At 37.0% G+C, this 21,802-nt stretch overlaps 3 protein-coding genes across 3 annotated transcripts in view; all 3 read left to right on the top strand.

Moving 5' to 3' along the window:
- myo10l3 (myosin X, like 3) overlaps positions 1 to 1,803 on the top strand; it is a 51,732-nt gene extending 49,929 nt beyond the window's left edge. Inside the window, exons 38-39 of the mRNA XM_079880840.1 lie at positions 40 to 231; positions 836 to 1,803. Coding sequence (XP_079736966.1) covers positions 40 to 231; positions 836 to 940 — 297 coding nt within the window. The 3' untranslated portion in view covers positions 941 to 1,803. The remainder of the gene's footprint in view (positions 1 to 39; positions 232 to 835) is intronic.
- A 2,995-nt stretch (positions 1,804 to 4,798) lies between these two features.
- On the top strand, positions 4,799 to 8,285 carry pttg1ipb (PTTG1 interacting protein b). The gene is made up of 7 exons (XM_079882142.1): positions 4,799 to 4,996; positions 5,754 to 5,806; positions 5,966 to 6,074; positions 6,554 to 6,656; positions 7,358 to 7,423; positions 7,538 to 7,584; positions 7,705 to 8,285. The coding sequence occupies exons 1-7, from the start codon at positions 4,906 to 4,908 to the stop codon at positions 7,746 to 7,748; spliced, it is 513 nt and encodes a 170-aa protein (XP_079738268.1). The 5' UTR covers positions 4,799 to 4,905; the 3' UTR covers positions 7,749 to 8,285.
- A 596-nt stretch (positions 8,286 to 8,881) lies between these two features.
- Positions 8,882 to 10,633, top strand: sumo3b (small ubiquitin like modifier 3b). The gene is made up of 4 exons (XM_079880451.1): positions 8,882 to 9,011; positions 9,646 to 9,774; positions 9,887 to 9,958; positions 10,241 to 10,633. Exons 1-4 carry the CDS (start codon positions 8,991 to 8,993, stop codon positions 10,301 to 10,303), a joined length of 285 nt encoding a protein of 94 aa, XP_079736577.1. The 5' UTR covers positions 8,882 to 8,990; the 3' UTR covers positions 10,304 to 10,633.
- The last annotated feature ends 11,169 nt before the right edge of the window (positions 10,634 to 21,802 follow it).

Here is a 21,802-nt window from a genome sequence, read left to right as displayed (position 1 = left end):
TATAGTCTAATCTGACATTTGCTGTGATTCTGTGTGCAGTGTAAAGAAGGGGGTTTCCCTCATGACCTCTGGCTGAGCGTGAGTGCCGAGAACGTGTCTGTGTATAAGAGAGGAGAGGCCAAACCTCTGGAGACTTTCCCTTACGAACACATTGTCTTCTTCGGAGCTCCTCTTGCCAGCACATACAAGATCACAGTGGATGGGAGAGACATGTTTTTTGAGACACCTCAGGTAATCAAATGTCATTTTAAATGGATTCGTTCACCCAAAGATGTCATCATTTACTCATCCAAACCCATAAGACTTCATCTTCAAAACACAAAGGAAGTTATTTTTTAATGAAACTTGAGAAATTTGTTCATAAAAATTCATTACACCAAAACGTTGATCCTTCATAAAGTTCATAAAGACATAATAAACTGCATCTATATGAATCAAGCATTTTAATCCAAGTCTTCTGAACAGACACGATTACTGTATGAACAGCTTTAATGTAGACTTTGATTCACATATAAACATCAAATATGGTAAACAGAATCTCAAACGTACTTGCTTGATGCGCGAGAACCAATGAGGTTTGTTTTTGCCTGTTATGCAGTGTGTTTGAACCATATTTAATGCGCTGTATGCATGTACTTGGATTAAACCACTCAATTCATAATAATTGCGTTTATGGTCTCTTCATGAGCTTTTTGAATCTTCAAAGTTGGGTTTTCAAAGATAAGTCTTATGAGTTTTGGCACAAATAATGATTTTTGGGTGAACTATCCCTGTAAGAATACATAATCAACATATAATTGAATAGAAGTGTTCACTGTGTATAAACTTGTTTCAGGTTGGAGAGATCACCAAAATAATGAAAGCCTACATCAACATGATAGTTAAGAAGCGATGCAGCGTCAGATCAGTGGCCAACTTTGGGAGCAACTGGATCAGGTGATGAGTACTGACCAATCACAGTCAAGACGCTAGAGATTTCCTTCTCATTGATGGAAAAAAGAACTCAACAGCGGGGATGCGAATTGCCGAATATAAGATGATACAGGAACCAGTGAGAAGACAAACATCATTTAAAAATCTGCATATGTGTAGACAACCACCCCTCTAACAACGTATCACATTTGAGATTTCAACAGAATGTCCTGTAAATCAGCACTTGTTCCTTTATCCCATCACGTCTGGTTCGTACGTGGTGCAATGCTTAGTTAACCAGCAAATGTTCATCGCCAATACCTCAAAGTACTGAATGCTTTAACATGCTCCTTTCTGGTTTTCTGATTTTGGCCATTTTCAGTTTTGAGCACTCTTTGAAGTGAAACGATCCAAACAGGGTCTTAAATGTTACAAACAAAACAGTGTTTTGTTGAGAGCTCTCAAAGACTCATAGCCTGAAGTGATTGCACAGATCGAAAGCGTCAACAGCCATGTTAAAACTTGTCCGTTTGCCTTACTCCGCACAAGGGCTGGTCTGTGCAGATTTGCATCATTTAGATCGCTTTCTGTGTTACTGCTTATCTGTTACTGAACCTTAACTCAGTAACTCAGGTTCAAAGAATGAGGAAAAGGTTTTCTGCCTTTATGTCTTGCCATTTTCATCTATGTGTTTTCTTATGTATTGTGCATAAGGGGCCATTCACACAAAATGTGTTTTTGCATTCCACTGAGCTGCTTTTCCATTGTAAAAGCACTAGATCGATCAATTTGCGTTTAAAACACGCAATACGCAGGGCAATGCGAGGTCTAGACTAGAGATTTATTTAAAGCTTCAAAATGAACCTTTTTGAGCCCAGATGTGAAAAGAAATGGTTGTAGTTCATGATGGTTTTAGGTTAATACCAACCTAAGTTTGGTATGTTTTTAAAGTGCTTCCAACTTCTGCAATAATCTGCTATCACAAAAATTGAGCCCGCTTTTAATGTACCGTTTTCATGGTCAGATACGTCCAACGGTCAAATCCTTCCATCTTGTGCATTTTTACAAAACAATAGAAAAGCGTATTCTGTGTGAATGGCCCCTTCTGGGTTAAGCTCAGGTACAGTATAGAGACAAGCAATATCTCAACATTTCAGTGGAGTGTTCTGGGTGTTATAGCAACAAGAGATTTGACTGGAAATATGTGGAATACCACTGTACTGATATTTATTTTGCAAAAATACAGTAAAAAAACAAACAGTTTTTCACACAGTATTTCACACAGTTGGTCAGTTGTAAATCTATTCTTTCGAGAAAAGAAAATCCATTTTAGTTCATGCATCAAACCTTTTTTAAGACATCATCTGGATAGTTAAGAATGTTTTAAAGGAAGCCTGCATACTTATAACTGAAGGATGATTTTGTGTGCCTAAAAGAGAGTGAATAATTATGGGTGGGTTGGGTATTTATTCAGTGTTAGTGTTGTTGTATGGATGTCGATGGCATGTCGTGTACAGACTACATCAGTGATGTAACACACAGTGATAGTATGAATGAAGGATGACACTGTGGTATCAGAGGCTCATTTGTGTGGTACCACGACCTCATTCAAAGTTCTGTTCATTATTGCTCCATTAATAAATCTGATGAGCTGCTGGTCAGTTCAATTCCAGAGTCATCACCATTAGTTTAGAGTCAAAATATTTCAGCTTGTGTAGAGGATGAAAATCAACGGTTGTTGTTTTTTTTTTTTTTTTGTAACTGGATTTACAAAATGCTTAATAAATTATTTCAGTTCCAGATATGGTGTGGATTATTTAAATGTTATCGAATTACCTTACATTTTCCTTTGTTCTTCGCTTTTCCACAATCTAATGCGTGTGATACAAAATAATAAACAACTGCATTCATCCCTTTTCCCAAAATTCCCTTGTATTAAGAATTTTTGAGTTTGTTTTAGTTGATATCTGTTAGTATCTGTTATAATATATCTGTTATAATATAATATGTGACCCTGGACCAAAAAAAACAGTCACATGGGTCAATTTTTTTTAAAATTGAGATGTGTACATCATCTGAAAGCTGAGTAAATAAGCTTTCCATTGATGTATGGTTTGTTAGGATATGACAACATTTGGCTGAGATACAAAATGAAACTCTGGAATCTGAGGGTGCCAAAAAATCGAAACATTGTGATAATCGCCTTTAAAGTTGTCCATTTATGTTTGCGATTGTGCTGCATTGACTCACAAAAATAAATGTTTTATATATTTACGGTAGGAAATTTACAAAATATCTTCATGGAGCATGATCTTTACTTAATATCCTAATGATTTTTGGCATAAAAGAAAAATCGATGATTTTGACCCATACAATGTATTGTTGGCTATTGCCACAAATATATTGTGAATTGACAAACAAATTTAAAAGCCAAAAATGTAATAAATCTTGTGGTCCTGACAGCATTCTAGGTGAAAGCATTCTCACACCTGAGCTGCAGACGGCTGTTCTCAAATTATTCAACAATGTTCTTTGTTCAGGCTGTTTTCCTGACATCTGGAGCAAAGGACTTATTACCACAATTCATAAGAATGGAAGTAAATTGGACCCTATAATTTCAGAGGCATTTGTGTGAGCAGTAATCTGGGGAAGTTATTAAGCAGTATTTTAAACAATAGAATTGTAAGCTTCCTTAACGAACACAATGCCCTGAGTCCGAGTCAGATTGGCTTCCTTCCAAATCACAGAACTACTGACCACATTTACACCCTTCACACCCTAATCAATAAACACGTAAAACAGACCAAAAACGGAAAAAACATTTGCATGCTTTGTCGATTTCAAAAAAGCATTTGATTCTATTTGGCACAACTGGTAATATTACAAACTTTTACGAAGTGGTGTAGGGGGTAAAGTTTATGACATTATAAAATCATGTATTCGAATAACAAATGTGCAACACGAATTGGTAACAAACATACAGAATTCCTCATCCAGAAAAGAGGAGTGTGGCAGGGCTGTAGCCTGAGTCCAACGCTGTTCAACATTTACATTAATGTGTGTGTGTGTGTGTGTGTGTGTGTGTGTGTGTGTGTGTGTGTGTGTGTGCTTGAGGACAAAGAGAGTAAAGTGAGGACATTTTGGCCGGTCCTCACTTTCTGAGGCCCTTTTAAAGGCCTGTTTGAGGGTCAAGACTTGGTTTTAGGGATAAGGTTATAATTAGGTTAAAGGTAGGTTTAGGGTAAGGGTTCGGGTTAGGCACTTAGTTGTGATGGGTAAGGTTAGGGTAAGCGGCTAGAGATTGCATTGTGTCAATTAATGTCCTCATAAAGATAGATGTACAGTACAAGAATGTGTGTGTGTGTGTGTGTGTGTGTGTGTTAAAACACTGTGGTATCAAATGTTCACACATGTTCTGATTTGATACACTGTTTATTTAAATTTAAGTTATGTTATAATATTTTATTATTTTGATGTTTTTTTTTAATTATTCTATGTATTCCGAGCTTTGGCAATATTGTATTATTTACAGTCAGGCCAATAAAGCAAATTTGAATTTAGAAGAGAGACAGACAGATATTTTGTTTATTTATGATTATTATTATTATTTTATCTTTTTTTTTTTTTCTTTTTTTTTTTTACAAACGTTAACCATTAAAAAAATACTAACAGATCAGAATGTATATTTAAATACATATTTTTATTTTAATAAATAATAATTGATGTTTTTAGGTATTATATAGCCTAATATTGTCTAAATAAGTTTAAGAAGCCAACATGTCTTTTTTTAAAAATAAATAAACAGTCAGAAAATAGTCAGTAATTCGTCAGAAAGTAAACTTGTAAATCAGTGCCTCAAATAAATCCTGCTTAACCATAAACCACTATTTCGAAACTGGGAGGTTCTTGAAAAGACGAGGTTCAATCCTTTCTTCCAGAAAACACATGACCAACCAGGGCTGAAACCAACACAGATCCGCTGCGTTTGCCAACATGATCCAAACTCGGACTTTTTTACTGTCTTTTGTTTTCTTTGTCTTCAGTTTTGCTGTTGTTTTTGCTCAGACGACAAGTCCAGTAACAAGTAAGTTTCGGCCACAGTGCTGTTTGTTTACAAGCTTTTTAACCGTAGATACGGTAAAACAACAATGGCTACTTCATATATATATATATATATATATATATATATATATATATATATATATATTTGGGAATCAGCTTTCAGATTCGGTACGCGCACATGATGCCCAAAATGGTGTATATTAACAGTTAGGCAGCTTGTAGGGTTTTCAAACGAAGACAATTTTTTTGCAGTTCGTTTATCTAACGTTACCAAGCACACTTTCCCGAATTATTCGTTCTACATCGTCTATTTTCTTGGAAATGGTAACGTCTTAATAAGTCACGTATACTGTTTGCAAATGCCTCTGAGCAGCTGATCATATGACTCAGGCTCAGTAACTGTTAAAACATCGGGACCAAGCATTTACTTATTGAAAGACTTTTAGCGTAAACGACTAAATTGGTTCAAAACGTGTTTTGTTGATGCTTTTATGGACAATTTTAAACCGTAACCTTGGAAAATAGGAATTTTATCCGATCATGACGTAAAGGCAGAGAGAGTGTGCCCTGTTTAAATCACATGGTAGAAAACTTAACAAAGGAGATTTGGTCAGGGAGAATATTTTATATAACTGCTTGTAGAGAATATGTTTTATTTTCATTCAAAATAGAATTCTGAGCAATGCCGTTATGTTTTAGATTTCATTTATTAAACTATGGTTGAAATCAGCTGTAACATTGATGTCAGACTTGTCCCTAAAACTGCCTTCTTTTCACAGACTGCACTATCAAATCCAACACAACTTGTGAAGAATGTCTGAAGATTGTTTCGGTAGGATTTGTCAGTGTGCATATGATTTGTTATTCACTGATAGCACTTCCAAACCCCATAGTATTTGTTATACAGACAGCAATAATTGGTGAAAAATCATACACAATTGTTCTGTGACATAAATGTACATAATGGTTGTGTATGTTATCTTTTGTTCAGTGTTTGTGGTGCATCTCAAGCCAGAAATGCATTGACTATCCAGTGAAGAGCGTTCTACCGTCTCACAGTGTCTGTCCTCTCTCAGATGCACGATGGGGAATGTGCTGGAGTAAGACTGATGATAACGCACACAGCATCTTGTCATTTGTTTACTGTCTTAATGGATGTATTATGTGCATTTTTTTTTATCATGAACATGCACAGTTTACATTCCCTTTGTGTTTTAAATAAGGAACAGGTTTGTACAGTATAATTTGTGTAAATTGTGTCTTGTGGAATGTATATCTGTTGTCAAATAGCTTCAAATTATTTTAGTCCTCTTACATAAAACATAAGTAAATAATGATCTTCCATTCTACATGGGGATTATAAACTTGTATGCTGAACTGTTAAAACTAGAACTTTATTCTCAGTCCATAGTTCACAGTAGCTTTAACTTCATTCACTTTATTACTTTGAACTCCTTTTAAACTCTTGTAAAATGAGTCATTGAAAAGGGAATTTTAACCTTCTGCATATACTTCCTGTTTTGGAGTACAAGTTGTGGACATGAATGATCACATCAATTCTGTGTTGTATGAATCACAGTGAATTTCCAGACTCTCATCATTACCATCTCTGTGATCGCCGGGTTGATCATCATCGCCATATTCGTCTGCTGCTTCTGCTGCTGTAAATGTGAAAACATTGGGTAAGATGAAAACCAGCGCTTGTGATTAAAGTTTTTAATATTATGGGAAGGCAATGTAGGGGTGCAAAAGTCTTAGGCACATTAGTGTTTTCACCCAAAAAGGTTTAAAGCCAGTTATTTATATCTTTTTGCTGTAGTGTCTCAGTAGGAAATCAGTGATAACATGGAAATTACTTCACAAGATTTATTTCCATCAAGAGGTGCATCGGTTTTTGTTCTTGAATTGACAATGCAAGAGTCCAGCACTCTGTAAAGTCTACTTCAGCACATCCCAAAGACTTTCATTGAATTTAAGGTCTGGACTAGAGGAGCCAGAGGTGTGTGAAAGTGATTCTTCATGCTCTCGTCCCTCCCAAACATTCTTTCACGGTTTGAGCCTGATGAATCTTGACATTGTCATCCTGGAATATGGCCATGATGTGTCTTCATACATGGTTGTTTAATAAATGAAAGGCTACACACTCCATCAATTAGGGTTTGAAGAACTGATGCCAAACATGTTAGAAGCATAATCACTGCATTAATGATATCCATCATATCTCTTAAGCGTTTGCCTATTTAAATACAAACAGTGAGTTGCTGTCATGTGATTGGCTGATTAGATACATGTGGCTATATATATATATATATATATATATACACATATACACTGGAGCACATAAGAAATGACTAAACAAAAATTTCTCCTAATAATCTGAAAGGTCTAGGAGGAATGATGAGCGAATGGAGAGACAAGCTCATCTGAAAGGTTTACGCAAAGAGGAGAGGTATGATTGGTTGTGGGAAAATTAATTCCATACATTTGAGTTTAATAAATGTGGAGACCATTGAGTCTTGTCTTGATGAAATAGTGTTAAGAAAAAAAAATCATTTTGTTGCAGGAAAGCAGAGATGAGGCAGAGACATGATGAAATGCGATTGAAATACGGTAAGATTTTCCTTTCATCATAAATTATGTTTAAAATAAACAAAAGTATCCTTTATAGTTAACTTATAAATGCTAGTTATACTCTGTTTCAGAGTTTGAACTTTACTCGCTCTCTTTCAGGTTTGACAAAGGATAACCAGTACTCCAGATTTGAGAACAGCTAAGAAACTTGTGATGATGCTCCGCTGTTGACTTTACTTATACCTCACAAAAATGAACACATTTTCTTGCATATCCATGTTTATTTGATTGTACTAGTTGCCACACAAGCATAAATTGTTGCCATTTGCTTGAAATATGATTTATTCATACCTGGATTTTTTAACAAATCTGCACGCAAACCACAATTTAGACTTTGTATTTAAAAAAAGCTTTGTAAATGTAGTGCCTTTTTGCAAATCCAAATAAGCGACAACATAAATTCAGGAAGACGTGTTGATAATTGAGTCTGCATTGGGCCAGACCTGATTTTTTTTGTTGGCAGTACATGTCGTTTACTGCTGTAGCTTTTTAATCAGATTAAACTAGGACTTGTCTTGCATAAATGGTAAATTGATATTTCAACATAACTAGGTTATGTGTTTGTCAATGTTTTAATCACTAGCTTATTGTAATTACCAAAAAGTTGATTTATCAATGCAATTTACAAAGCCAAATAAACTGGGAGAAAGAAGATGAATAAAAGTGAATATTGTACATTTGTTACAGTTTATTGTAGATTATTATAAAGTACTGATCTGCTGTTAGACAAATAAGATTTTTTTTTATTGTTAATGTAAGTTATAGCAAGTTTCAGCTTTGAAACTAAATGCTTTTTTGCAATAAGGTCATTCATATTTAATTTTTAAAGTATAGATTTGACCTAAATCTCGACTAGAGTAATTTTCCAAGTGGCACAATCTTTTTTAGTACTTTAATTTGTACAAAAAAAACCCTGTTTCATGTTGTTTTGTGGTTGTGAAAGTTTATTGAAGATTATATGTGATTAAAATTTTATTTTATTCATTTTTATATATATATATAATGTTTAACAATGTTTTCGGTTTTTATACCTGACACCCCAAAAAGAATAATGTAATATTTTTCATTAAGCAAAAGTAATGCGCACACTATTATTTAAATGTTGTGTATAATTAAGTCACTTGTTTTTGACCTCAAGACCTCAAGCAGAACATTAGGATTGGTCACGTGGTTTCATACTGTCCAATAAAATAGACGAGTTGATTTTGCGCGTTCTCGGGCCAGAGCTGCCTGCTGGGAATCACGTGGTTTTACCCGGTCCAATCAAATGGGCGAATTCAGTTTGCGCGTTCTTGCTGAGCGCGGGGAGGACAGAAGCGGGTTGTAGCGCTGTTGTGTTACCGTCACATCCACATTATCAGGAAAATCCTTACATTTCTACAAAAATGTCAGAAGAGAAACCAAAGGTACATTTATGTCTCTGTGTTCTGAGCTCCAGTAGCATGGAGAGGAATGTTTTGATGTGATTATAATGCATGAATGTAGATTGTCTGGGTCCTGCACTTTATATGTGGTTAGAAGGGAAACAAAGAGGTTTTCAACAAAGATTTTGCGCATTTTCCGCATGTGGCCATTTAACTCAGCCATCCATCCAATTACATGGACAACCATTACATATCTCGTCGCTAACAATCAAACCGGCAGTGTTTCGCTTCATTTCAGCATCAACAAGATGCTCAGATTGGCTTTCTTTCATGGCGGATAGTTGATTCAACTTTGCGCCAAACGCAGTTGCACTGAAAGGGAAACACTGTCTGAATTCTCGCGCAGTTGTTCAGGTTGCAGCTCTTTTTCAGTAGTGTTTGAGCTAATACAGATATTATAGACTCAAGTATTGCTGTTTATCGCGTTAATAACCTCTCAAAGCATGTTATTCCGTATTACAGGTCAGGAACATACAGCGCCTGCATGTAATGGACAATGTGGCATTAGCGCAAATGACTTCCGATGTGTGTGTGTAGACCCTTATGTGTGATTAAAACAACACCTTGCATGTTTATTAATATCTTTTATCTGTATATTTTGCATATTTCATTTCAGGAGGGCGTGAAGACTGAAAATGACCACATCAATTTGAAAGTGGCAGGTCAGGATGGATCTGTGGTCCAGTTTAAAATCAAAAGGCACACCCCCCTCAGCAAACTGATGAAGGCATACTGCGAAAGACAGGTGAGACATCAGCTTGAGCTCCAGTGATTCTGAGGTCTGCACTCGTGAAGCTTTGTACATTTGTTACATTGATGAGCAGGACTATAACTTGGATTTTTTTTTTTTTTTTCAGGGTTTATCCATAAGGCAAATACGGTTCAGGTTTGATGGTCAGCCAATCAATGAGACAGACACACCTGCACAGGTTTGTCCTTTATCATTGCATTTGTTACAGTTGTGAGCATGAAAGCGGTAACCGGTGAATAAACAAATGTATGCTCTATGGTGACTTTCTAGTTCAGTTGTATTAATTGACTTCAAATGTCTTTGAGGATGCAATATCTGTAAAACAAGTGTAATCAATTCATACAATCAACCAAACATTTAAGATGTATTTGAAAACCTAGAGCTCAGGCACAAATAAGCTCCGTTATTAGGCCTCACATTAAAATGTTTCTCCGTCTTTTCGTGTCATGTGAATTTTCAGCTGGAAATGGAAGATGAAGACACTATCGATGTATTCCAGCAGCAGACGGGAGGAACGTGCTAAAGATGGAGCACATGTGGATGATGCTTTTGTTTTTGTGCTCCTCTTCACTTCCTCCGCCGTTCAGGGCTGAAATGGAAAAGGTTTTGGAAATCTAATGTTTAAGTTAATAGGTTTTTTTTTTCTCTCTCTCTCTCTCTTTTAATCATCCAAAGACCTCATTTCCATTTTTGCAATGTTCTCCCTGAACCGAATTGGAAATGAGTTACTAATGTTATCCCCCCCCCCCCCCCCCCACCTTTAGAGTTTATTGTATGCCTATTATATACGTTTTTGTATTATGTACGTATGTTGCGCCTCCCCCATCTATTTTTATATACAAGTTTTGTGAAAGGATGTTTGTGACTACTTTGTATGGTCTCAGATTTTCTTTGATCGCAGTAAACTACTTTAAGACTCCCTTTTTATGGACAATTTCAAATGTCGACATTGCAGCATTGTGTTTCTGACACCTCAGGTTTGATAAAGCTAGATTGTGGATCGTATTCCTGTAGACATTTTTTAATTTTAAAAGCTTTGAGTATGTCTTTAAAAGTTTGCTGTCTGCTAAGTTTGGATTTCATGATATACAAATGAAGTGTTCCCCTTGTTTTTACTGTCACACTTTTTGCCCTTTACAAATACATCATATTGGAACATCCCTCTCATTTAGCCTTTCTGGCATATCAAGAGTATTAAACACTATCCTGGTGAAATAGCAGCTTCACAGTCAACTCAACATGTGTGAGAAATGTAATGGGAATGGCAGTGGTGTTTGGGAGAGCAGAGGATCCTGTGTTGGCCATTTACTACTGTATATAATAAATCTAGTTTGATACTGATCCGTGTTTTGTTCTTCCGGCTGTATAGTGAAAATAAAATGGGTTGCCACTAGATGGAGCAACTGCAAAAAGATTGAATGCAGTTCTAGAATAGGTTGTAAAACTGGCTTGTCAGAAAATAGTTCTGATAATGCTTCAATGTCTGTATAGGAGTCAAGCATATCGACGTGCTGAAGATTTTCTTAAGATAAGTTTCCGTTTATTAACATTAGGAAACTACAAACTAACAATGAAAAATACTTCTAAAAGCATTTAACATTTATTGATACATAATTAAAATAAAAAGTTATTTAACTGTTAATATTATTTAAAGGACCTAGGCTAACATGCACTAACAATTTAACTGGTGTTTTTATTGAAAAGGTGTTCACCCAAAAGTGAAAATTCTGTCATTAACTCCTTCAGACCTGAATTATGTTTAAAGTTTCTGAAAAATGTAAAAGCACGTTTTCCCAGCTCATGAGGCTTCTATAAATGAGACAAAATAAAAAAAAATGTTTGGCTTTAATTGTAATTTTTTTTGTCCATTTCAATGGACGTCAGGTCAAAACAGGTGTACTTCACAAAAATGTACCAACATAAAATTAAATAATAAACATAATAATTGTTGGTATATACTTAAAGCTTCTTCTCAAGGTCAAAAACTTTTCAACAGTATTCAATTTTAATTTTGAGATTTTTGTTTTACAGATTGCACATTGTTTGTAGCAAACTAAATATCTTAGAATCAATCAATATGGTCATGTTAGAGTCATTTTCTTTGTATCTTTCTTTTTTTTTAGATAAAAAACTTGAACATTTCAACTTTAATTGTAAGGTTTTTTCTTTATAGATCGCACATTTGTTTATTCATAACAAAATAAACCTAATCAATCAATGCATTCACGTTAGAGTAATTTCCTGTGTGCATCTTTGAAACAATTTCTCTGTTAACGATTTTCTTGTATTTTTACAGTACAGTACTGGCAGCACGGTTGCCAGCAAGTTACTGTATTTAGATTTCCAGTAACTACTGTAATTCACTTTACAGTACACAAGATCAGTACTGTAAACTACCAAATAGTACTGTATTTTTACTGTATTTCGTAATTTGGTCTGCTTTTGCTGTAATTAATTATACGGTATTGTACTGTAATATCTATATTGATACATTACTGCTAAATATTATAATTTTCAAAATAATTACTAATAATGATAATATTATATTATAATAATATAATATGTAGTTATTAGGAAAATATAGGCTATAGTAGGAAAAAATACTATGGAAGTCAATGGCTACTGTCAACTGTCTTACCGACATTCTTTAAAATATCTTCTTTTGTGTTCAGCAGAATAAAGAAACTCATACAGATTTGGAACAACATGAGGATGAGTAAGTGATGACAAATATAATTTTTGGGTGTACTATACCTATAAAGGGATAGTTCACCCAAAAATTTAAATTGGCCCATGATTTACTCACCCTCAAGCCATCCTAGGTGTATATGACATTCTTCTTTCAGACGAATACAATCGGAGTTATATTAAAAAAATGTCCTGGCTTCCAAGCTTTATAATGGCAGTGAATGGTTGTTTCTGTTTTGAAAGTCCATAAAAGTGCATCCATCCATGATAAAAGTGCTTCATGCGGCTCTGGGGGGTAAATAAAGGCCTTCTGAAGCGGAGCGATGCGTTTGTGTAAGAAAAATATTCATATTCAAGTTACGCTTTACATTTAAGTCAAATCTGTATGTTCGTTTGGCCGGAAGCTAGTCATTTTACTTCATAAAGTTTTAAATACGGATATTTTTCTTACATCTCCATCTTCCTCATCACTCCACATAAAGTCAACATCTGAGATATTTCCATCAGCTATATGTTCAAGCACTTCACGAACTATATATTCTGCATATGAAAAAGTTTCAAAAATGAATCGGTACTGTGATATCGATGTTTTATATAAGAAATTTCAATCAGCATTACTGGACTTCAGTTACTGGAATGTGATTTCAGTAACATGCTTTTGAACCCACTGTACATTCTAATGGACAGACACATTTGAAAAAATCCTGATTTAAAACTTGCAATTCTACAATCGATTTTTAACTTTAATTAATAAGTTATATCTTTCTATTTTACATGCAAACTATGAAATACTAGAAAACATATAAAAAAATGTAAATAAAACCATAGAAAATGTTGCTGGCTTCTGTGTTTGGAGTGAAGTGCTGCCATGCTTCTCTTCAATGAAGTGTTTTTTAATAATTACTACATGCAGAGCTTTACTGCCATTTGATTGGATGACAAACGTCCAATCTCGTGGACTGCAGGCTTTAAACGAGGTGAAATGCTCCAGAAGAAAAAAAAAAAGGGGGTTGACATGTGATGTCCATTGTAATGGACGCAGGGTCCGAAAGGGTTAAGCCTCTGTTATACTCCAGTTTGGACGCGCGTAGGCTACACGACAGCTGCGCACAGCTCGGACGCGGACTACTTGTAACTTTCTGCTGAGGTCCGCTCGGCGAACGCATTCAACGCATGCGCAGTAGATCGGTCTGGACGGTATCATCGATAATATTTTTTATATTTATAGTTTATATTTGCATTTATGTCAAAACCTAGACACTTTAAAACATCAAAATGACATTTATTAATATGTATTCGTGTCAAAATGACATATAAACATCTTTTCCTATTCTATTTGGCCTGGAAACGCTTCCAACAGGCTTCCAACAGGCTTGCGTGAAAAATAGGCATTGGTTCTATTTCTAGCATGCACGCGTTTTCCGTTTTTTAAAATCGGCGTCCATGTTATTTCCATCTCTTTCCTAATGAACGCGCGCCCTTTTGTCCGCGTTTTTACGTCACGCGGACCCTCGCGCCCTCGCGGTCGCGGAAAGTAGAACAGAGGCTTTAATTACTCACCCTCATGTCTTTTCAAACCCATAAGACTTTCGTTCATCTTCGGAGCACAAATTAAGATCTTTTTAATGAAATCTGCGAGATTTCTGTCCCTCCAGTGACGCAACTACAACTTTCAAGCCCCAGAAAGGTAGTTGATACATCATTCATTAATCCATGTGATTGTGACCCCAGTGGTTTAACCTCAGCTACCACGCGTCAACAAAACACGCATGCCGTTTTGTAAATAACGGCAAACAATCGCGTCACTTCATAAAATTTAGGTTAAACCCCTAGAGTCACATGGATTACTTTTATGTCTTTACTAGCTTTCTGGGGCTTGAAAGTGGTAGTTGCATTGGCTGTCAATGGAGGGACAGAAAGCTTTAAGTCAGATGTCATAAAAAAAGATCTTCATTTGTGTTCCGAAGATGAATTTTCATTTTTTTGGGTGAACTAACCCCTTAATGTTAACAAAGATCATTAAATGTTGTAACAAATGTATTGCTCATCGTTAATATTAGATAATGCACAAACTAACATCAAATAATGTGTAATGCCATATGTAGATCTTAATTTAAAATTCCATAAGTATGGGATGAAATTAAACTAGTTCCAGTAGTTATGAATGATGTTTTCTTATATCAGTCACTGAATCTCGCTGAAGCTAATGTTGCAAGTGAAGTGAGATGGCAGTCTTTTTGGTTGCATCCACTCAGTATTGTCTATAGGTTTCTTAATATAAACTCAGAAAAAAAGAGAATCACCCTCTCACTTTCAACTGCTTTTATTTCCAGCAAATATTAAAGTGTAAACATCTGAATGAACATAAAAATATTTAAGTGATACAAACTGAACAAGTTATACAGACATTTGATGAACATAAATGAAATAATGAGCCTCTAAACAAAGGGGGTGTCAATATCAAAGTGTAGAAAACATTGTTTAAACTCTTCCCAATAAAGATGTATATATGTTTGACTAAGGAAATAACAGCCCAGAATGAATAGATCTATATAAAGAGATCTTTGTCTTCATTATGAATCTCTAAAAGTCGGACCCCGGAAGCATTATTATGAAACAAGTGAGATATAACTGGTTGAGTTACAGACTGTCATTTTCAGCCCTCGAGGTGAAAGTGTTTACATTTTATATATCAGATATGAATTTGTTTAAGCTTTGAAACCTGACTGAGAAATGAGGAAGATTGATAACACTGTTAAGGAAATAAGATAGGAGGGATTATTTCCATCAGCATGTTTCTCTCCCTTTGTGAAAAACAGAATAGCAGCTTTGCATGGCCTGATTTGATAATTCAGCAATTAAATAATGTTATAACCACACAATTAACATGGTTCGGCTGTGAACTAAAAAAAGCAATATTTGCATTTCAATTTGCACTCATCTTCTGGATGGCATTTTAATACCAAAGCTCCATTTGTTTATTGGTATCAGTGTGTTTACCTTCGGTCTGTGTGGGGATTCAAACAGAGAAGTCCCACTGTGCTAATGAGTGAGTTCACAGCAAGCTGCAAAATACCTCCCTCGTACACTGCAACACATTTTGCAACAGAGAGATCAGAGAGCGGGAGCAGAGAAGTGTGTTTATCCCAAGCGTTTAACTTGAAGCACTCAGTAATCCCCTCTAAAGGCAGATGAATTACCTCCTGACCTGCCCGTACATGTGGAGAGTCAATGAGGGTACAAAGGGACATTTACCATCCCAAACATTCAGTGGGAATGTCGTGGTTTGGAAACATCACGCATTTCTTTTATTGAAAGATTTCACAAACATTGTAAAGCGAAGATTTTTCATAATAATCCCTACTCAAAAATTTTCCATCTTCATTGTGTCTCCACAATCCCATGTTGACATTTTGCCTACATGATTGTTTCTCAATCCCGCTCTTGATCCGCAACATGACGGCTAACAGTAATGGTGATGGATAAAATGACTATTTGGGTTACAATGAAGTACACAAAGTCACTTTCATTGCCGGTCTGTTGTAGCAGTATGACAGTGAAATCCCTACGATATTACAAAATTTGTTTTAGATTTTTAGCTAGCTGGAGACAAATTGTTCCTTATTCTTATTCCAAACCAAATGCTTGCTTCAAAGGATTTTTCCTTCTTTGCCCTTAAAGGGATAGTTCACCCAAAACTCAAAATTCTCTCATCATTTACTCACCCTCATGCCATCCCTGATGTACATGACTTTCTTTCTTCAGATAAACACAAATTAAGATTTTTAGGAGTACCATACCATACCATACCATACCATACCATACCATACCATCTACTTCCGCTTATCCGGGGCCGGGTCGTGGGGGCAGCAGTCTAAGCAGAGATGCCCAGACTTCCCTCTCCCTAGACACTTCCTCCAGCTCTTCCGGGGGGACACCGAGGCGTTCCCAGGCCAGCCGGGAGACATAGCCCATCCAGCGTGTCCTAGGTCTTCCCCGGGGTCTCCTCCCAGTGGGACGCGCCCGGAACACCTTCCCGGGAAGGCGTCCAGGAGGCATCCAGAACAGATGCCCGAGCCACCTCAGCTGACCCCTCTCGATGTGGAGGAGCAGCGGCTCTACTCTGAGCTCCTCCCGAGTGACCGAGCTTCTCACCCTATCTCTCACCCTATCTAAGGGATCGCCCAGCCACCCTGCGGAGAAAGCTCATTTCGGCCGCCTGTATCCGGAATCTTGTCCTTTCGGTCATGAGCTGTGGGTGAGAGTATAGGAACGTAGATTGACCGGTAAATCAAGATTTTTAGGAGTGATTCCATATAATGCAAGTGAATGGCTGGCGCTCGGTTGGCGCTTGAAAAACCTCACACAGCGATCGTAGCGGCAATCCATACGACCCTAGTAGATGAATCAATGTCTTCTGAATTTAAATGATAGGTGTGTGAGAGAAAAATACTATTATTTTAAACTCTTTTAACTATAAACAATCACTTACGGCTTGCTGTACTAGGTGTGTTCAGCTTGACATAAATGTAAGTGCGTTGTAAAGTGCGCGCGAGAAGTAGTGCGGAAGCACAGAGGACCGAGCAAACTTCACGACGCACTTACGTCACGTGTCACAATATCCCTCTCGTATGACAGTAGACCGGAAGCAATGATTTATAGTTTAAATAGTACTTTTCTTACACACACCTATCATTTCGCTCCAGAAGACAATGGTTCATCCACTGGGGTCGTATGGATTAACGTCATGATCACCAATTCGCCATGTGTGGCTTTTCAAGCGTCAACCAAGTGGCACCCATTCAATGGCATTATATTGACTCAAAAAGATGGATTATTTTACACATTTTTTTCGTTTATGTTTATCTGAAGAAAGATAGGTAAACGATAAGAGAATTTAAATTTCTGGGTGAACTGTCCCTTTAATTGTCACAAGGTCAGTCCCTGTTGTATCTAATTCCTTGGATTTGAGATCAGAGTTCAAATCTATTCACATATTCTGAGGTCTTTCAGTCTTCGTGCTGTCTGCTGGCTTCTGACAAAGGCCATGTGATGAACCGCATTAGATAAAAGTTGTCTTCAATGGCAGCAGGTGAAGGGCTGCAAACCTCTTACAGCCCACATCAAGGCCTAATAGGATATTGACTCACATTAAAGGGCTGAAGAGCGTGTTGGAAAATGCCACGGTATTCTTCATCCCTTCATCTGAATGATGGTGTTATTTGATATGTGCAGGTGTTTGTTACACTTATAAAGATTAAAACTTTAATGATACATGCTGGTCTTGTGCAAAGCATCAGCTAGCGTAAACAGAATTCTTGCAATGGATTCAAATCGAATTCTTAAACGTTCGAGAACGTTGCTTAAACCTTTCTCTATTCACACATTATTGACTGTACAGATGGATATGATTACAGGGTTGTCACTGTCCGTGTGTGTTTGGGTCTCTAAAGGAATGCCCTCACCACCAGAGTCTCTGGTGCTGCTGCTGTAAATTGAAGAGTAACCTCACGGTCTGATCTCACTGGGGAATGCTGTTGTGTGAGCTGATGAGCGGTTGGTTGGTCTGATTAAAGGATCCCGCCGCTCTGATGTTTCTCTCGTGTCATGTAGACAACCATCAGTCTGGACACAGACATAAACACGCTGACCTTATTTCAGCTATTGTGTCATGCATTCAGCAAGACATTTGAGACAAGACAAGTGTGAGAAAACAGCAGTGTATGTGGACGTGCTTTGTGCGAGACTGAAACTAACTTGAATAACTGCGTTTTTATTGAGTTTAAAAACTAACTCTGTTTTGAATGTCTTTAAAACATTTTATTGGATGAGGGGTGAGAACAGTGAGGCGATTACAGATTCGAAGAAATGCTTTAGTGGGAATTTCTTGTGAACGAATAAGCGTAAAGTATAGGCATACACATTTCATATTTTTTTTTTTATGATTTAATGATTTAACGGTGCAGTCGGTAAAAGTATCACTGGCTCTTATTTGCTACATATATGTAGAAAACAAATAAGCAGGGACACGTCTATGATTACAAAAATGATATTTTTAATAACATTATATATTAATAATGATTTTAGAAACACATTACACTAAAGTTCACTCCCTTCTGTTGTTGGTAAGATGATTTAATATTTTTGAATTTCTTTCAAAAGAAGTCTTTTATGCTCAGCAAGGCACAACAGATTTAAAAAAAATATACTGTATTATTACAATTTTAAATAACATTTTTCTATTTTAATATTTAAAAAGTGACATGAATGCCCCTTTTGCAAATGTATAGTAGGGAAGAATGCGATTTCAGATGCAGCCATAGAGATGCAGAATCCTTGCATTGTTGACCCGCTGCAGTCACGCGATTAGCCGCTGCTGTAAAACAGAAGAGCGATTGGCCACTATTGTAGTCAAACGAACGCGCGAACAGTGAACGAAATCCCCCATTCTTTGAAATGTCATCTGTGATGCGCAATGAATACTGGGATAGACAAGGCAGCGAAGGATCCATCTGTTGTATCCTTAATTTCAAGGGAAATGAAGGATGCTTTTGGAGGCCGCATTTGAAGGAACCTTCGAATTGGGACCTTCGTTGTTCTGCGGTGACGCAATCTTCGAAGGATGCAGCCTCTGAATTGGGATGCAGCATTCATGTGCCGTGCCATGCCGTACCAGGCTCAAGTGGAAATATAACTGGAACCGTTCCTTACCATTCTTAGAACCGTTCGGCCTGACAGTGGAAAAGCAGCTTTCATTGGTGTCTATGCAGTCTCAGACCTCATTCAGCATTATGCAACACTTCATTATACACATGTATCATTCCAGCGATTATACCAGCCAATCATGTCCCCCATGTGCTTCATGTTCTGCCCAAAACACCTCAGGGCTTTGATAGAGCATCACGGAGCTGCTGGTGGTTATCTGCTACTGTAACTCTTTGGCTTCAATGCGCTGAGGGGCCCTTGCGATGTGAAGAGCTGTGGGATCAGGGAAACGGTGAGTCTGATAAAGTGTTTCCTGAGTGGAGCGCATTATCTGCCCTGTTGGCTCTGACACAGAGAGCTGGAGGAGTTATCAGATGGTCTCAGCCTCTAGATTCAGAGCCTGGGCACTGGAGTGGCAGATAGCATCTATGGTATAACTGCAGTCCATGCTATGGGTATGTAGAGGCTTTGAAATGTCCTGACGTAGGTTGGTGTCTGAATGGATTTGGATCTTTGACTTGCGTAGAAGTAGAGAATATGGTATGATTCGACCCTGAAGTTAGCATCACTCTGGTTCCTTCAACAAAAATCCAATAGGCTTTTGGATTATTGCAGAAAATAAGCTCTGATGCTTACACGTTGTTTTTTTTCATCCTGATAATCTTCACAAATGATCACAACTTTTATGAATTTTGAAGCCTAAATACATTCGGCAGAAGCCAAAAGCTAAACGTAGGCTATAAACAAACTACAATGCGGTCGCATGACTTCAACCAACCAACACCAATCTTCCATTAACTCTTTCAGTCTTTATTTAAGGAACATTTTGCTTGAAAGTTTGAGTTAGAATAGTTTGCAAGAGTGCGATCATAAACACAACAAGGCTGTGAAAGCGGACTAGTGAGTAAAGTAGTTTACCTGTTCAGTGTGATGATGTTTAATGTCACTTACCATTTAGCCTTTTGACACTATAGCAAACACCAAGTAAAAGCTTTAATAAAATCACAAGAAGGTATTACTGATGTCGTAGAATAAAACATGAGAACATCTTTAGCTTGTGTCAAACGCAGACCTGATTTCAGGCATTTAACCAAAAGCCAGTTCAAAAAACCCATTGACATTGGAACCGGAAGTGCTGAAATGATGACTTTTTCCCAGGAGGTCTCCCATCCAGGTACTGACCAGGCTCAACCCTGCTTAGCTTCAGTGTGCAACCAGTCTTAGGCTACAGGGCTCTCAGTCTCATTCATGCTTGCGTGAGTCTGTGTTGAGTTTGGTAACAAGGCACATGAGAACATTTCACATCACCTTTGTTATATTGTAGAGGGTTCTTGTATTGCTGTTTGGCTCTTTGGTGATTACAATTATATTGATGTTACATTATCCACCATATTTTTCAGTGCCAAAGTAAGCTATTTTGTGTGAAGGTGTAAGACTTTTGATTCATTAGCCACTATAGGTAAATAACTAAAAGAGTAACAAAGTGCAATAAATGGTAAAACTATTTGCGCTACTTACCCATCTTTATCTCTCCTAAGGCTTTGGGCTATAGGGCTGATAGTTTGTGACTGTTCATGGCTCTTTGGATCAGATGACACTTAAGCTCAGAATAACAAAAGAACTGATCACACAATGAAGCCACTGACAGAGATGTGATACATTTCCCCTCCATCTGTATACTGAACACTATATGTGAATATGTATGTTATAGACAAAGGACACACCTTGTGCCAAAAAAATAAAATAAAAAATGTATTTGAAGAATTAAACTAGAAGTGACTAAACGTTTGTAAAGTCTAATGTCATGTGTTCTCGTTTTAAATAGTTAAATAACTGTGCACATAATTGCAATGCCTAACATCTACAGTATCTCTCACTGTTAAAAAAATCCAACTTCCAACTTTTGTTAGACCCTGCTCGGCTTTGTGCCCCTTAGCTGTTCTGAAATCACTGTAAGCCTGGACTTTTTGTGGATTATTGAACCACATCTGCCTGCGAACAACATCTACTTTAATCTTCCTATAATTTTACAATATAAAAAAGTTTAGTTCATGTTCATGTTGTGCATACTATCACATTGAAAAGATGTTTTAAAGAACTATAAGTAACTTTGCAGCCTCATGTTAACTAACTGTCATTAGAGTATTAGTAGACTGATATATCACGATGCCATCCTTACTGTTTGTATACAAGTGCTGAGGAAGCCTCTGGAGATGAAATTCAGAAATGGTAATAGGAGTTTTGTTTCCAACACGCAATCTATCTATCTATCTATCTATCTATCTATCTATCTATCTATCTATCTATCTATCTATCTATCTATCTATCTATCTATCTATCTATCTATCTATCTATCTATCTATCTATCTATCTCTGTCTGTCTGTACTGGTAGAATATCATGCATATGAATATAAATGTTTCTCTGCTGTCATTAGATCTGCCGTGTCTCATGCCATCATCATGTAGTGGGGTCAGGCTCGGGTAGTTGCGTGTGGAGCTCCTGAGGTCAGGTGGTCAGTTGGAGGGTTAATGAGTAGGTGAGATGCAGTGATTGAGGCAGAGAGCTATGAGGAGCATGTCCCTCAGTAATGACTGGGGCTGCTTCCCTTCCTGATTACAGGCTTACTG

The sequence above is a fragment of the Squalius cephalus genome (assembly GCF_949319135.1).
Source record: "Squalius cephalus genome assembly, chromosome: 9".
NCBI lineage: Eukaryota > Metazoa > Chordata > Actinopteri > Cypriniformes > Leuciscidae > Squalius > Squalius cephalus.
The sequence above is the reverse complement of the archived record's forward strand: the minus strand, read 5'-3'. Positions and strand labels throughout refer to the sequence as shown.